A 15830-nucleotide genomic window follows, 5' to 3' on the forward strand; every position below is an offset into this window, starting at 1 on the left:
ATCTGACAGAAGCCAAGGAATCTTCATTTATATCAATACCTGCAGATGGCCATAGTCCACAGCTGGAGAAACCCTGCTCCAGTGGCTTCACCTTCTTGATCTTGACAATATGAAGTTGGATTTCAATGAAGTCATAACAATAGGAATAATTCAGCTGATTCAAGCAGTGGTTCTCCAGCAGTGTGCACACTTAGGGGAGAGTCTGCAAAAATACATTCGCCTAGGCACCTCCTCAGCTCTATCAAATTAGAATCTCTGGGAATAGGGCCCAAGAATGTGTGTTTGGAAAGCCCCCAGGTGATCCTCATGTGCCTACTTGAAGTTAGAGGCCAAGTGTACCAAAGTGCTCACCTTGCTTCATGCTGTGAGTTGTATACTTTAAAGAAGGAAGAACTACCAATGAATTATTCATTTTTTTTTTTGCTTTTACCTTTGTTCCCAAATCTAATCAGTTGTTAATAGGGCTGTCTTGATTATAACCATCCATGAATAAAAGTGTGCTGCTATTTCACACCTGGGATCTAGTGCCAGCCATCATGTTCACAGATAAAACCAATATCTAGGTCCGTGGTCTTAAGCAATTATCTTTTTAAGAATACACTTGTAAACAGAAGCATACTGTGTAGATTTAATTATTTCTTACAATAAAAATAAAGCAACATCCAATTTTAAATACAATATGAATAAAATACAGCCTTCATATGTAATTCTTACATTAAAATGAATGGCTAGTTTATTTGACAGTTTCTTTCATCAAATATTGAATGTCTACAATGGCCAGGGACCATTAGGCATGGAGAATATAGCAGTGAAACAGAAATTCCAGCCCTTATGGGTTGGATAGATTTAAGTGGGGGAGACAGACTGTCAGTAAGGTAAAGAAGTTAAGATAGATGATGCGCTCCGTACGTGCTAAATACCGTATGGAGGTATTTTACTGGGTGTCTAGTGTATTCCGGCATTGTTAGATACACAAAGAAAAATCCCTGCCCTCACAGAGTTTATAATCTAGTTAAAAAAACTCACTGAATGCCTCCCAGGGAAACGGAACTAATGAAATTCACACAGGAAGCAAAGAGCTCCAAAGAACTGGTATATGCTGTATATATTGCTCTCTCTTTGGCATTTCCAGGCCTTTTCCATAACTTCCTTTTCATGTAGTCTGGACCTTATGGTGGAAACGGGCATAGCTGTTTTGTAAAAACATGGAGGAATGATTTGTAAATTAATGGACTATACAATTTACTCTTCATTCTCATGGCTAATTATTTGTTCTGACCACACATTTGGTCTCTTTGAAAGCCCCAGGGTTTTGCATTCCCATACTATCACATCAAGATACTTGCTGCTCAGAAAGGGAAAATATGGGCGATCCAAATGCACCGATGGTACCGTAGTTCTCAAGTTAGGAGTTAAAGGGCCACAGCATCAGCTGGGAATGAGTCGCAAGTACATATTCCGATGTGCTCCCTCCCCACCCCCAACTCAGAATCTCTGGGGTGGGGCCCTGCAGTATGCATTTTAACATGCCTAGAATGCGAGCACCAGATCTCGTATTTAAAAAACACTTGCACTCGCTGGTAGATGCTGATCAAGGCAAAGCAAGCACATGATTATTCACGATGAGAGGTGTGCACGTTAGACTTTGACTTATTTTTCACTCTGTGGGCATCTGCTTCAGATCATAACCACGGACGAGGCTTGAGACACCCTCACATCTGTGTTACAAGTGCATAGGAGGTGGATATACTCAGGTGGGGAAAGTCTGCAAACCAAAGATAAGCTGTTGTCCCTAAGTGAGCAATACATAACCACAAGCCTGTCATCTTGTGGTAAATGACCCCAAACGCTGCACTTTTACTATTTCAGAAACTCCTGTTGACACTGCCTCTGCTCCCGGGTGTTGCTGTTAACATGAGTCTCTTGTGCTACCGTCTGAGCTCATTTGCCTCTGTCTTTATGTCCTTCCCACTTCACCTACCCACTTTTAGTCTGTTTTCCATAACAGAGACCTACTGTTATTTTGTTCTCATTGATTTAGATATGGCACTCATAGAGGAATTTTGTATTCAAGGTAAAAACTGAGTGAGATTGCATTGTTTTGAAATTTATGTTGCCCTTTGAGGTCTTGTAAGGGTTTTTTTGTTTGTTTGTTTATTTGTTTCCTTTCTTTCCCTTCCTCTCTAGCTACAAAAATCTCAGGGAAAAAGAAAACTTGTCAGAGTAATCAGAATATGGCTGGCCATTTCTTTCTGAAGTTTGAGCCTGATACCTCCTCCTTAGTTACAAAAATAAAAGAGACGGTTAAGTCTGATCTGAAGTGTTAACAAGGCCCAGTTAGTGTGGGAAACCTGCGGGTCAGCTCTGTCCCCACTCCCACCCCCTCTGTGCCCTGCTTGTGGCCAAGCTTCATGGAGTGTAGGGCTTGTACTTTCAGGTCATTGACTTACGTATTTTTGTGGGTGTGTTTTCGTCGAAGTAGAACATTTATCCCAAAGGAGGCACAGGTCATATGTGTTCATCCGCTTGCATTTTCACAGAGTGAACATGCCCATGGGATCACCACCCAAAGCAAGAACTGGAACTTAGCCAACATCCAAACTCCCCCCTCCCCCCACTCTTCTCACTTGCTTTCCCTGGTCATTCCCATCTCTTCCCGAAGGTAAACACAGTCTTGAATCCTAAAATCACACACGCATTTTGCCTATTCTGGGGTTTATATAAATGGAATCCTACCATATGTTTTATTCTGTGTCTTTAAGTCAACATTATGTTGGTGAGATTCACCCATGTGTTGCAGGTAGCATTGCTGTGTTATATTTACGTCGTGAGAACCTACCACAACTCCTGTAGCCATCCCACTGTTGCACATTTGGAGTGTTTCCAATTTATGGATGTTACAGATTCGTGTACGTGTCCTTTGGTACACATACGTGTACATTTCTTGTGAGTATATACCTAGGAGTGGGGTTGCTGTGTTATATGATACACGTGCAACTCTAGCAGAGACCGAACCAGTTTGTCACACGACCAGATTGTGGCAAGTAACACTCGCGCCGTGTGCTCGTTGCAGTCACTTCACATCCTTTCCAGCACTTGATGTCAGAAGTCTTTTAATTTTAGCCATTCTGGTGGGGGTGTACTGACTCCCCTTTGACTTCCATTTGCATTTTCCTCTTAACTGATGATGTTGAGCACCAACATGTATTGGTCTTTTAGATATCCTCTTCTGTGAAATACCTTTTTCAGATCTTTGCCCATTTTGTCTGTATGGTGGTCTCTCCTATTGATTTTTAGGAGTTCCGTATTCTGGAGAGGAGCCCATTGTTGGATCTGTATTTTATAAATCTTCTTTTTCTGTGTCTTTTGATGAATAGACGTTCTTGCTTTCAATGGAGTTCAGTCTTTTCCTTTATGATCCTTTAAAGAGACTTCTGCCTCTATCATAAAGATGTTCTTCGTGGTATAGTCCAGAATCTTTGGATCTGTGTTTCAATACACAAGCCAGCTGGAATTGACGTTTAGGTAAGGTTGCAGGTGGGGGTTCAAGATCGCTTTCATCTGCGTGTAGTATCGCCTGTCTTAGCACCGCTAAGATTTGGGGCTTTTGGTTTTGTTCATTTGCTTAGTTTTTAAGTAAGAAGCGTTTTTATTTTAGAATAGTTTTTGACTTGCAGAAAAGTTACAAAGCCGTACAGAGAGTTCCCACGTCCCCTCACCAGTTTCCCCCATTGTTGTCCTCTGACGTTCCTGTTCCTGTGGTACATTTGTTGTAGCTAAGGAGTCAGTATTGGTGCATCGTTATGAAAAGTCCATACTTCATTCAGTTCAGGACCATTGGGTTTTGACCAACAAAGTGCTATTGGCAAATGCTTTGAGACCCCGTCCTGGTCACTAAACCTTCAGTGACAACTTTCATTGTAGTAAGAGCCAGTGCACAAGGGCTCCCTTTGCTCCACATCCTTTTCAACACCTGTTATTTCTTGTCTTTTTGGTAATAGTCATTCTGACAGGTGTGAGGTGATATTTCATTGTGGTTTAGATTTGCATTTCCTAGATAATTAGTGAGGTCGAGTGGCTTTTCACATACTTGTTAGCCATCTGTATATCTTCTTTGAAAAATGTTTATTCAGATTCTATGCCCATTTTTTTAAAAATGTTTATTTTTGAGAGAGAGAGAGAGAGAGAGAAAGAGAGAGAGAAAGAGACAGAGCATGAGCAGGGGAGGAGCAGAGAGAGGGAGAGACACAGAATCTGAAGCAGCCTCCAGGCTCTGAGCTGTCAGCATAGAGCCCAACGCGGGGCTCGAACTCACGGAGTGTGAGGTCATGACCTGAGCTGAAGCCAGACGCTCAACCGACTGAGCCACCCAGGTACCCCTCTATGCCCATTTTTAATCACATTTTTTTTTCTTTATGTATTCTGGATATTGTGTCCATACCAGAAATATGACTTGCATTCATTTTATTGATGGTTTCCTTTGCTGTGTATAGCTTTTTAATTCGAATACTTCCACTTGTTTATTTTTGCTTTTATTGCCTTTGCTTTTGGTGTCAAATCCATAAACATCATTGCCAAGGTCGATGTCAAGGAGCTTATCCCGTGTGGTTTCCTCTAGGAGTTTTATGGTTTCAGATCTTAATGTTCAAGTCTTTAATCCACTTTGAGTTGATTTTTGCGTATGGTGTAGGATAGTGATCCGTTTCCATTCCATTGAACAGCTTTCTAGAGAATCAGTCTTAATGCCAGATGCCATGGGGAAGGAGACCTCAGTGTGCCCCTTTGGCCGTGGATATGGATGTGTGGAGAACTGTATGCCTGATCCAGTGTCGTGTCCCTTCCTCAGCCTGGACCTGGGGAGCATCACCAGGAGCCCTGGTTCTGAGGAAGGCAAGGCAGACAGCCACCGAGACTGCTACACCTGTTATTGCCAGTTCGCCTGTTACTTGCCTCTTCCAGGCTTCACCGTAGCAAACCTCAGTGTGTTAGCATGTTTCAGAGCGTCCCTGACAGTCTTAACTATTTTCGCTTTTTAACCTCAAAGTGCAGACTCAGCCCCGGTGACCATGTTTCATTTTCACAGCAGACATTTAAATTATAGCGAGAAAACAAGACTGTTTTGGCTAGCCAGCCCATCCCCATTACTGTTTTATGAAATACTCATTGTTCTTTAACCTGGCCATCACTCCTGTCCTGGACGACACTTTGATGGCCGCTGTGCTGACCCCGGGATGCACGCATGCACACCGGGGTCGTTTTGTCTCTGTCCTGCTTCTCCTCAGCACCATGGGCTCCCGACACTCTCCCAGCCCCGTTGTCTTCACCAGTGCCAGAAGCTCCCCTAAAGAAGAGCTCCATCCTGCCACCTCACAGCTCCTACCTTCCTCCTCCTCCTCCTCCTCCTCATCTGGTCCTAGGACTTTCTACCCTCGCCAGGGCGCAACCAGCAAGTACCTGATTGGTTGGAAGAAACCCGAAGGAACCATAAACTCCGTGGGATTCATGGACACAAGAAAGTAAGAACTCTTTTGCTTCTCTTCCTGAGTGGTTCGCTTTCAACATGACCAAGAACAGAAAAGGTTGGGGCAATTTCCTGCAAGAGAGGAAGCCACCTGGGGTCTGGGAAGGCATTGGTGTTTGGTAGGGAGATTTTTTTCTTTTCTCCTGAGTAAAACCTGTCTTCAGTTATTTCTCTGCATCATTCCTTAAATAAAATGTGTGGCAAAACACTGATTTGAGAATCTTCGATCTTGTAGGAAGAGAGTATGTCTGAAGAACAGACTTTGGGATAAATGACCCTTTGGCACTAAGATGACACTATCCCTTTGATTATATTAATCATAGCCTTCTCATGTCATCTTTAACTGGGCCGGGAGCCACTGGAGGGAGTATTAGAAAGGGACTACCCCTGAATATAAAGAACTTTTTGACAAAGTAGTACAGCAAGAAAAAAAAAAAGAAAAACAAAACCCTACGTGATTCATTCAATTATGTTGTTTGTATTTGTACAAAACTTACACTTGAGATTCATAGCCTGTGGTCTTTTATTAATAAGTCTTGCTAATTTGGGCTTAGTGGAGCTAACAGTTTCCCGTAGAAGAGTGATTTAGTCATCAGAATTTTTTCTTTTGCGTTTAGATTTGTGGTATCTTTCACAAACTGGTACCCCAGCAGATTCACCTTTTCTCTCCTGTACTTCCCCACTGACTTATAGCCTCTGGGCCCATCGCCCGCTTCCCTCAACCTTGTCAGCTGGGCTGCTACACACTCTTCCCTTTCTTTCCAGGCGTCACCAGAGCGACGGCAATGAGATAGCCCACACCAGGCTGCGTGCCTCAACCAGGGACCTCCGGGCGTCCCCCAAGCCGGCCTCCAAGTCCACCATTGAGGAGGACCTCAAGAAACTCATCGACCTGGAAAGCCCAACTCCCGAATCGCAGAAGAACTTTAAGGTACAGGACAGAGCCCGGGGTAAATGGCAGTAAGAGAGGCCCAGCGGGATGGGGCCGCTCGCCGCAGGGACATCCTCCTGGAAGTGCTGGCTCCTGGCTCCTCTTCTGTGGAGCCCACCTCCCGCCATCACCCCCTTCCCAAAAATGAGCTCACGCTTGGGTGTTCTGCCCTGCTGCCACACCTCTCGGTCTGCCTTTAGATTAACCTGTCTCTCCCGCCACCAGGCTTTCTTCAGTGCACCAGCCATGCTCCTGATGAAATATTAGCTCAGATGACATTGCTTCTGAGAGCTCTGCAGAGGCACCTTTGTCTCTCTTGTCAGAGTTTTCTGTAAAGGCTTTAGTGCCTTCTGTCCGAAGGGTCCCTCCCCCTGACAAGTAGCCCAGGGTTCACGTCCTGCCTTGTGTGCCCACAGCAGCCTGCACTTTGGCCTCATCTCTCCCCTGACCCACCAGGCAAGCCTACTGGCTGTGTGCCACATACTGGCCCGTCGCTCAGAGAAACTGCCTGATGGACACTCACTCTCTTCACCCCCTCACCCCCAAAAGCCACCTCTTCAGCCCAGCAAACTAGGTCTACACCACATACCTTCAGAACTTTCTAGATTCTCTTTACTTCACCGAGCGTTCTCTTTACTTCCCTCCCAGAATTACAGTCGAGAAATGCCTTCTCTAAACCCAGCCTCCTTCCCCATCATTTCCCAAGCACATGCTCAGGGTGTATGTTTGTGTGTCAGTGGCCAGACCTTTGCCTGCCCACGTGGCAGCTCTGTTCTGCTCTCCTCAGCTCAGAGGACCACTGAAGCCTACTCAAGGCTCTTGAAGGTGCACGATCTCACACTCCCAGGGCCCAGAGCTGGTTGTTTGCTGACTGGGGCCCAAACATAATTGGCTCTGAGCGTAAGGCATTTCTGTCTGCGGTGTGTGGTGTAGCCCCAGGAGACTGGAGTCTACCTCCAGGAAGGTCAGGGCAGCAAGCTTTGACATGTTCTGTTCTCCAGGTTCTTAGTCAAATGACTGGTAGTCTGTTTAAAGTGACTAGACAGTGTACTTTAGGGACTCTGACAACTGATTGAAGATGTAAGCCACATATTTCCCTGAACACTTGCTGTCCTCGAACTGGGATCAGAGTGCAGGGTGCCATGCCCAGCGGGATGAGCGGCGTGGCCTTGTCCACCCAGATTTTGTCTCCACTCTGGTGTGTGTGCAGCACACGTACATTCCTCTGTGTGTGTGTGTCTTCCTCAAGATAGGTCAGATTTACCTCCTAAACTTAAAAATCCACATTTATAGAAATTAAACGTATTCCAGAGGCCAGTCTGGAGTTCTGCTGAGAAATAGATTTATTAACATAAACATTAACATCATAAATCATTTTAAAGACTTGCCATTCTTGATTTCTGTAATTTCTGTTTTATAAGCCAGCACTTAAGACTTCTGACTCATCACCCAGGGTACAAATGGTTTCCTTAGCAACCTTGCAAAAGATAGTGCTTGAAACTTCTTTTTCCATCAGAACCCAAAGAGGTATATTAAAACGTTTAAGTACCAGTTTCAAAATAAAAATTATTTCAGGTTTTTCCTTTGAGGTTAGAGGAAAATAAAACTTGCCCTAAAAGGAATCTTTCCTCCAGTTCTCTTAACATTTTTTTTTTTTTTTTTTTTTTTGGAAAGGGGCAAACTCTATTCTTTTGATTTACTTATGCAGTAGAAATAATTGAAAGCAAATGTCTGTTTTCCCTTTCTTCCATTTCTTGGCTTTTATTTCCAAAATGAATTATTTTAACATTCCTAGTTGAAACAGGAGCTCACTTTCTTTGTGCCGTGGCTGGATCACCATGAGACCCTCTGCGGAGAAAGTGCTCCTCTGTTGCTGGGAAAGGCTGCAAGCAGGGCTGGAAATAAGGCTGTTTTCTCTCCGGCGTCCTCCTTTTCGGTTTGGTTTCAGATGAGTTTAGCTAAGTGGCTCGATGTGTTTTCCAAGATTCTCTGACTGCCCAGGGCTTCGCTGTGTCAGAAAGGCCAGCGTGCTCCTGAGAGGTTTTCCAGGCCATGCCTGGCTCAAGGCCCCGAGCCACCTCGTCAGGGTCCCAGCAGCGGCCAGCTTTGGGCTGTGTGATCCTTGGAACCCACTCGGACCACATCAGCTTTCCTGGACAGCAAGTGCTACTTAGGAGCGCTGGTTAATATCAAATGACAGGGTCACTCCCGGGCATATGATGTCTGCTGCAGGACGGGACAGACTCTGCCGGGCAGGCTGTGGCTCAGAGAGAGGTGGCTGCACGGCCTCAGCAGCTGCTGTGGAGCTCAAGGAAAGGAGAATAGCAGAGCTCTAACATTCTAAGAAACCTCACTGGGGGACAGAGCTGGGATAACCGTATTTTTCCCGAGGGCTGCATACAGCCGCAAGTGAACACAGTACAAATCAGTGGGCCTGCTTTGCCACCAGTAAGCACTGCTTGCTTATTGCAAGTGTGGGTAACCCATTTCTCTGCAGCCAGGAGGACTAGAAAGAGTGAGAGAACAGGAGACTGACGTGGAGCTAGATGCCTTGTTCCTCAGCTTTGAAACCAGCCCAGAGTAGAGCGGTGGTGCCCAGATGATTTTAAAGCTCAGGAATTTGAATAAAAGTATGCGTGGAAGCCCAATATGTAGAACTGAGAACACAGTTTCTCTGATGGGAGGGGTGGGTATCTTGGGCTCCTGGGTCCCACCTGAACATCTCCTCTCCCCAGGCAGTGACGCTGTGAGAAACCCATAGGATCCATTGGAGCACTTTGAAAACCCCGCAGCCTTATGGGCTCTCAGATCCCTTCCGAGAGTCAGCCGTTGACTCCCTTGTGGTTCCTTCCCAGGGCGGGCGGCACTGGGTGCCACCCAGCAAGCACCGTGCAAGGCCGGCAGAGGGCGCTCTCAGAACCAGATAGGTGTGCATACCTACAAGACTGGAGTTGAAGAGGGATGGGGTGAGGGGACATCCCAGTGTGTTGGGAACAAGACTACTTTTTAATGGGTGGAAAGCGTCGAGACAGATTGCTTCCTTCCATCACCTACCCCGCCTCCCATTTGAGTGCAGGATGTTGTAACTTTTAATAAAGCATGCTGCTCAAAGGATCCCTTCAAGGGAGCTGTTCACTGCCTTGAAGTATGTTAATGTTTCCCCCAAAAGAGGCTAAAACTAAAATTGGTGGAAAACCGTCCTGTGAAACCATCAGGGTGGGGATACTCACTGGAAAAGGAAATCCCTTTGCTGAACCCAGAAGTGCTAAAAAAAAAAAAAAAAAAAAAAAAAAAGAAAAAAAATTGGGACCAGTGTTTGAATGGAGAGACCCGGGGCCTGGTGTGGTTGGCAAAACCTTATGTGATCATCCTAGAAGCTTGCAGACACAGAAGAGAGAATCTGGCTTTAGTTTTTAAAATTGTAATCGGCAAGCCATTTAACCTTCGTGATGCCCACTCTTCTCTTTGAGGTGGAAAGGGAAATCACCATTTCCATACCCAGTTCCCTGTACTTAAAGACTCGGAATTTATCACAGCAGCTTAGTTTTCTAGTTTTTCTAGTTTTCTAGGCAAGCTTAGATGTACCTTGCATTTAACTCCTCGTGAGTTTTTAGAAGTGAGCACACTTTCTACACAGTTGGCTACTCCTGGGGCTCATTTGCAATGTGTTGGATTAATAATTTTTTCACATTTAGGCAGCAGCTGTGCACACCATTTCCTGGGCAGCTTTGACATGATTAACCCTTGGTTTGTTGAACAGAAGCATGTTAGGCACAGAGCCCATGAGTGAACCTGAGTGTGTGCTCTATTCTCAGCATCCTGAAAGAAGACGTGGCTGTGTCATCATCCCTCTGCCTCTTCAGAGTGTCACGGAAAGTCCCACAGAGGCCTTCTGCCAGCTATGACTCAGCCCTCCTACTCACGTCTTCACCTGTCCTCCACATTGTTCTCCCTGCCAAAGTGAACACTAGCCTGAGAGCCATGGAATAAATGTAGCTTTATTGCTGATAGACCAAATACTCTGTTGGCTCTCGGGCTGGATATTCAAACATTGTTAATATATCTGTTGTTTCGCAATGAATGGGATTCTCAGAAGTTCACTTTTTGCAGAAGAATCTCAAGTAAAATCAAATCTGGTGACAAAGGCGAAAGAGAGAACAGCTCTGTGGAATGTCAGCCATTTGTATATACCTGTATAAATATTTGTCACTTAAGATGGCTTCCCTATTTTAATTTCATAAATAGAAATCCATCCTAAAAAATAATGTTTAAAACTCATTGAATGTATTAGTAATTGATGTTTATCAAGAGGCACCTGCTACTAGAGTTAATAGATCACGACGGTCCAGTGCTCTTGTTGCCCAGCGCATATGGCATCACCTGCTGAGCTTCTGGGGACAACCTCCTGACACTGTGGCTGTTCCCCTGGGGACCATGATGTCACTTAATACCACCGATAAACACTCCAGTCCAGTGTTTGCATTTACTCCTCGTAATAATCGTGAGAAATGCTGGGCTCAGATTCGGTCAATGGCACAGGACTCAAATAAAACTCACATGTGCCTGATCATCATCTTGTTCTTACCGTGACTCAGTCCTGATGAATCTGCTTAATCTCACACCTGAATTGTGTGCTGAGCACCAGTAGGCCATAGGCCGCGTGCTGGGCCTTGAGGACAGGATGGCCAGGAACTCCCATCTTGGCTCTGAAGGACGTAGACCGAGATGGTGGAGCCGGAGGGGGAGGTGGTGTCTAAGAGCAGTGATTTCGTCCGCCCACCCGTCCCCAATCCGAGACTTGGGTGTGTGACCCAAGAAATTTACTTCTTGTTGTCTCGACACTGTTTTTCAGTTCCATGCGCTCTCCTCTCCTCAGTCTCCTTTTCCTACCACCCCCACCTCAAGGCGGGCTTTGCACCGGACGCTGTCAGACGAGAGCATTTACAGCGGGCAGAGGGAGCACTTTTTCACCTCAAGGCCTTCACTTCTGGACCAAGCCCTGCCCAATGACGTCCTCTTCAGTAGCACGTACCCTTCTCTTCCCAAGTCTCTTCCGTTGCGGAGGCCTTCTTACACCTTGGGAATGAAGTCGTTGCATGGTAAGTTGGTTTTTCTGCCGCCGCCGAGCAGCCCTGCTGAGGGAGGTGGGTCCCCAGAAAGAGGGGCCACTCCATCTGCTCAGAGAGGCGTAGCTGGAGCAAGTCTGGCTTGCATGCTCAGGTTCTCTGCTAGCCACCCGTCCCTCAGCCTCTCACCTGTAATCCCAGCCCACAGGTTCTGACGGTCAGCCTCACCAGACCGTAAGTGTTATCTGTTTCATTTTGGTTTTTACTGAAGTTTAACTAACATGTAACATTATATTAGTTTCAGGTGTACAACCCGATGATTCGATGTTTGTATTGTGAAATGATCACCACAGTGAGTCTAGTTAAGATCTGTCACCATGCATAGTTGCAAAATTGTTTTTTCTTTTGATGGGACCTTTTAACATTAGTCTCTTAGCAGCTTCCAAATACGCAGTTATTAACTGTAGTCACCATGTGGTACATTGCAGGAAACCCCGTGACTTATTTGTCCTTCTCCAATTTATTTCAATCGGCATAATGCCCTCAAGGCCCATCCATGTTGTTGCATGTGGGAAGATTTCATTTTTTAAGGCTGAGTATTAGTCCGCTGTGTGTGTGTGTGTGTGTGTACCATTCATCCATCATTGGACACTTAGGTGTCCATTTAGCTACTGTTTCCATCTTAGCTATTATAGATAATGCTGCAGTGAACATGGGGGTACAGTATATTTTTTTCAAGTTAGAGTTGTCATTTTCTTCAGGTGAATACCCAGAGTGGAATTTCCAGATCATAGGAATAGTTGGATCATATGGTAGCTCTGTTTTGAGGAAACCTCCATACTGTTTTCCATAGTGGCAGCACCCATTTACATTCCCACCAACAGTGCACTAGGATTCCTTTTTCTCTACACCCTTGCCAACACTTGTATCTTCCCTTTTTGATAATAGACATTCTAACAGGTGTGAAGTGATACCTCATTTTGGTTGTGATTTACATGTCCCTAATGATTAATGATGTTGAGCATCTCTTCATTTACCCGTTGGCCGTCGATAGGTCTTTGGAAAAATGTCTATTCATATTCTCTGCCCATTTTTTAAATCAGATTGTCTTTTGGCTCTTGAGTTGTAAGAGTTCTTTATACATTGTGGATATTACCCCCTTATCATATATGATTTACAAATAGTTTCTCTCATTCCATAGGTTGCCTTTTCATTTTGTTAATGGTTTTCTTTGCTGTGCAGAAGCTTTTTAGTGTGCAGGTATTCCACTTGTTTATTTTTGCTTTTGGTGTCAAATCCAAAAAGTCATCGTCAAAACTGATGTCAGGGAGCTTACTGAAGAAAACATGCTGGAAGTTTTATGGCTTCAGGTCTTACAATCAAGTTTTTAATCCATAATGAGTTAACTTTTTTATGTTGGTTTAAGATAGTGCTCTGGTTTCATTCTTTTGCATGTGGCTGTCCAGTTTTCCCAGCACCGTTTATTAAAGACCATCTTTTCCCTATTGGATATTCTTGGCCCCTTTGTCATAAACTAATTGACTGTTATGCATGTGTTTATTTCTGGGCTCTCTGTTCCATTGATGTATCTGTTTTTATGCCAATACCATACTCTTTTGATTTCTATAGCTTTGTAGTATAGTTTGAAATCCGGGATCGTGATGCCTCTGGCTTTGTTTTTTCCAAGATTGCTTTGGCTGTTCAGAGTCTTTTGTAACTACATACAATTTTGAGATTGCTCGTTCTCCTTCTGTGAAAAATGCCATTAAAATTTTGATAGGAATTTCACATTGACTCTGTAGATTGCTTTGGGTAGTATGGACATTTTAACAATATTATGAGCATGGAATACCTTCCGTTTATTTGTGTCTTCAGTTTCTTTCATCGATGTCTCTAATGGCTTAGAGTGTACAGGTCTTTTACCTCCTTGGTTAAAGTTATTCCTGGGTATTTTATTCCTTTTGATACAATTGTTTTCTTAATTGTTCTTTCTGATACATTGTTATTAGTGTATAGAAATGCAACAGATTTTTGAGAATTGATTTGGTATCTTGCAACTTTACTGAATTCCTTTATTAATTCTTAAGAGTTTCTTGGCAGAGTCTTTCGGGTTCTCTAATATAATATGCCATCTGCAAATAGTAAATTTTACTTCATGTTTGGATGTCTTTTATTTCCTGTTTAATGCTACTTCTAATACTTTATAGAATCAGAATGATAAGAGTGTGCATCCTTGTCTCGTTCCTGACCTTAGAGGGAAAGCTTTCAGCTTTTCACCATTGAGTGTGATGTCAGCTATGGACTTGTCATATATGGCCTTTATTATGTTAAAGTACATCCCCTCTATACCCATATTTTGAGAGTTTTTATCGTAAGTGGATGTTGATTTTTGTCAGATGCCTTTTCTGCACCTATTGAGATGATTATACGATTTTTATCCTTCATTTTGTCGATGTTATATATCACATTGATTGATTTGTGGATGTTGAACCATCCTTACATCCCTGAGATAAATCCCCCTTGATCATAGTATATGGTCCTTTTAATGTATCACTGAATTCGGTCTGCTAATTTTGCATCCATGTTCATCAGAGACATTGACCTGTGATTTTTTTCCTTACGGTGTCCCTGTCTAATTGTGGTATCTGGGTAATGCTAGCCTCATAAAATGAGCTTGGAAGTGTTCCTTTTTCTTCTTCTTCTTTTTTTGGAAGAGCTTTAGAAAGATTAATTCTTCTTTGAATGTTTGGTAGAATTCACCAGTAAAGTCCTCTGTTCCTGGGCTTTTGGTTGAATCAGTAGACACAAATCTCCCAACCATCTCTTTACTAGTAATGGGTCTGTTCAGATTTTCTGTTTCTTCATGGTTCAGTCTTCATGCCTTTTAGCATAGCAGGCAGCACTCAGTCTCATAATCTTCATGATTCAGTCTTGGTAGGTTGTGTGTTTATGGGAATTATGCATTTTGTCTTGGTTGTGCAATTTGCTGGTGTACAATTGTTTGTAGTAGTCTCTTTAAGATCCTCTGTATTTCTCTGGTATCAGTTGTAATGTCTCTTCTTTCATTTCTGATTTTGAGTCTTCTCTTTTTTCTTGGTGAGTCTAGTTTAAAGGTTTGTTAATTTTATATTTTGTTTCTTTGGGGTTTTTTTTAGTTTCTATTTCATACATTTCCACTCTGATCTGCTACTGCCTTCCTTCTACTAACTTTGGGCCTAGTCCCTTCAGTTGTAAAGTTAGGTTGTTGATTTGAGATGTTTCCTGAGGCAGGCATTTGTCACTATGAACTTGCTTCTTAGAACTGCTTTTGCTGTATCCCATAAGCTTTGGTATGTTGTATTTCCATCTTCATTCTTTTGAAAGTATTTCTTGATATCTCTTGTGATGTCTTCTTTGACCCATTGGTTGTTCAGTACCATGTTATTTAGTCTCCACATATTTGTGAATTTTCCTTTTTCTCATAATTGATTTCTAGTGTCATACCGTTATAGTGGGAAACAATATTTGATTTAATTTCAGTCATCTAAAATTTATTAAGACCAGTGACCTAACATATGATCCATTCTGGAGAATGTTCTGTGTGTGATTGAAAAGAATTACATTCTTTTGCTTTTGTATGGAATGTTCTATATAGAGCTGTTAAGTCCATCTGGCCTAGTGTGTCATTTAAGGCTGATATTTCCTAATTGACTTTGTCTAGATGATCTATCCATTGATGAAAGTAGGTTAACAAATATCCCCTATTATTGAATTGCTGTTTCTCATTTTAGGTCTGTTTATATTTGTTTCATATATTTAGGTACTCCCATGTTAGGTGCATAAATATATACAAATGTTACATCCTCTTATTGGATTGGCCCCTTTATCCTTATGTGTCTTTGTTTTAAAGTCTTTTTTGTCTGATAGCAGGATAACTATACCAGTTTTCCTTTGGTTTCCATTTGCATGGAATATCTGTTGTCATTCCTTAACTTTCAGTCTGTGTGAGTCCTTATTTCTGAAGTAAGAAGTATATAGAGGGGTTGTGGTTTTTTTTATACAGTCACCCTGTGTCTTCTAATTGGAGAATATGGTCCATTTACATTTAAAGTAATTATTGATAGCTAATACACTTTTTACTGTTTTGTAGTTCCTCTGTGTTCCTTTCTTCTTCAGCTCTCTTCCTTTGTGGTTTAATGACTTTCTGTAGTGGTGTGCTACAATTCTTTTCCCTTTATATTTTGCGTTACCTATTGTTAGGTTTTTACTTTGTGGTTACCATGAGGTTTTCATATAACAACTTATAACACTTTACTTTTGGTTCATAACAACT

At 43.0% G+C, this 15830-nt stretch overlaps 1 protein-coding gene across 9 annotated transcripts in view; it reads left to right on the forward strand.

Annotated features, from left to right (window-relative positions):
• SIPA1L1 (signal induced proliferation associated 1 like 1) overlaps positions 1-15830 on the forward strand; it is a 365218-nt gene that overhangs the window by 335287 nt on the left and 14101 nt on the right. For all 9 annotated transcript variants that reach the window (XM_040477574.1, XM_040477573.1, XM_040477570.1 and 6 more), the window contains 3 exons: positions 5283-5516; positions 6287-6452; positions 11305-11551. In XM_040477574.1, coding sequence (XP_040333508.1) covers positions 5283-5516; positions 6287-6452; positions 11305-11551 — 647 coding nt within the window. The remainder of the gene's footprint in view (positions 1-5282; positions 5517-6286; positions 6453-11304; positions 11552-15830) is intronic.

This window comes from Herpailurus yagouaroundi, unplaced genomic scaffold, assembly GCF_014898765.1.
Source record: "Herpailurus yagouaroundi ecotype Mexico unplaced genomic scaffold, PumYag 141, whole genome shotgun sequence".
Taxonomy (NCBI): Eukaryota; Metazoa; Chordata; class Mammalia; order Carnivora; family Felidae; genus Herpailurus; species Herpailurus yagouaroundi.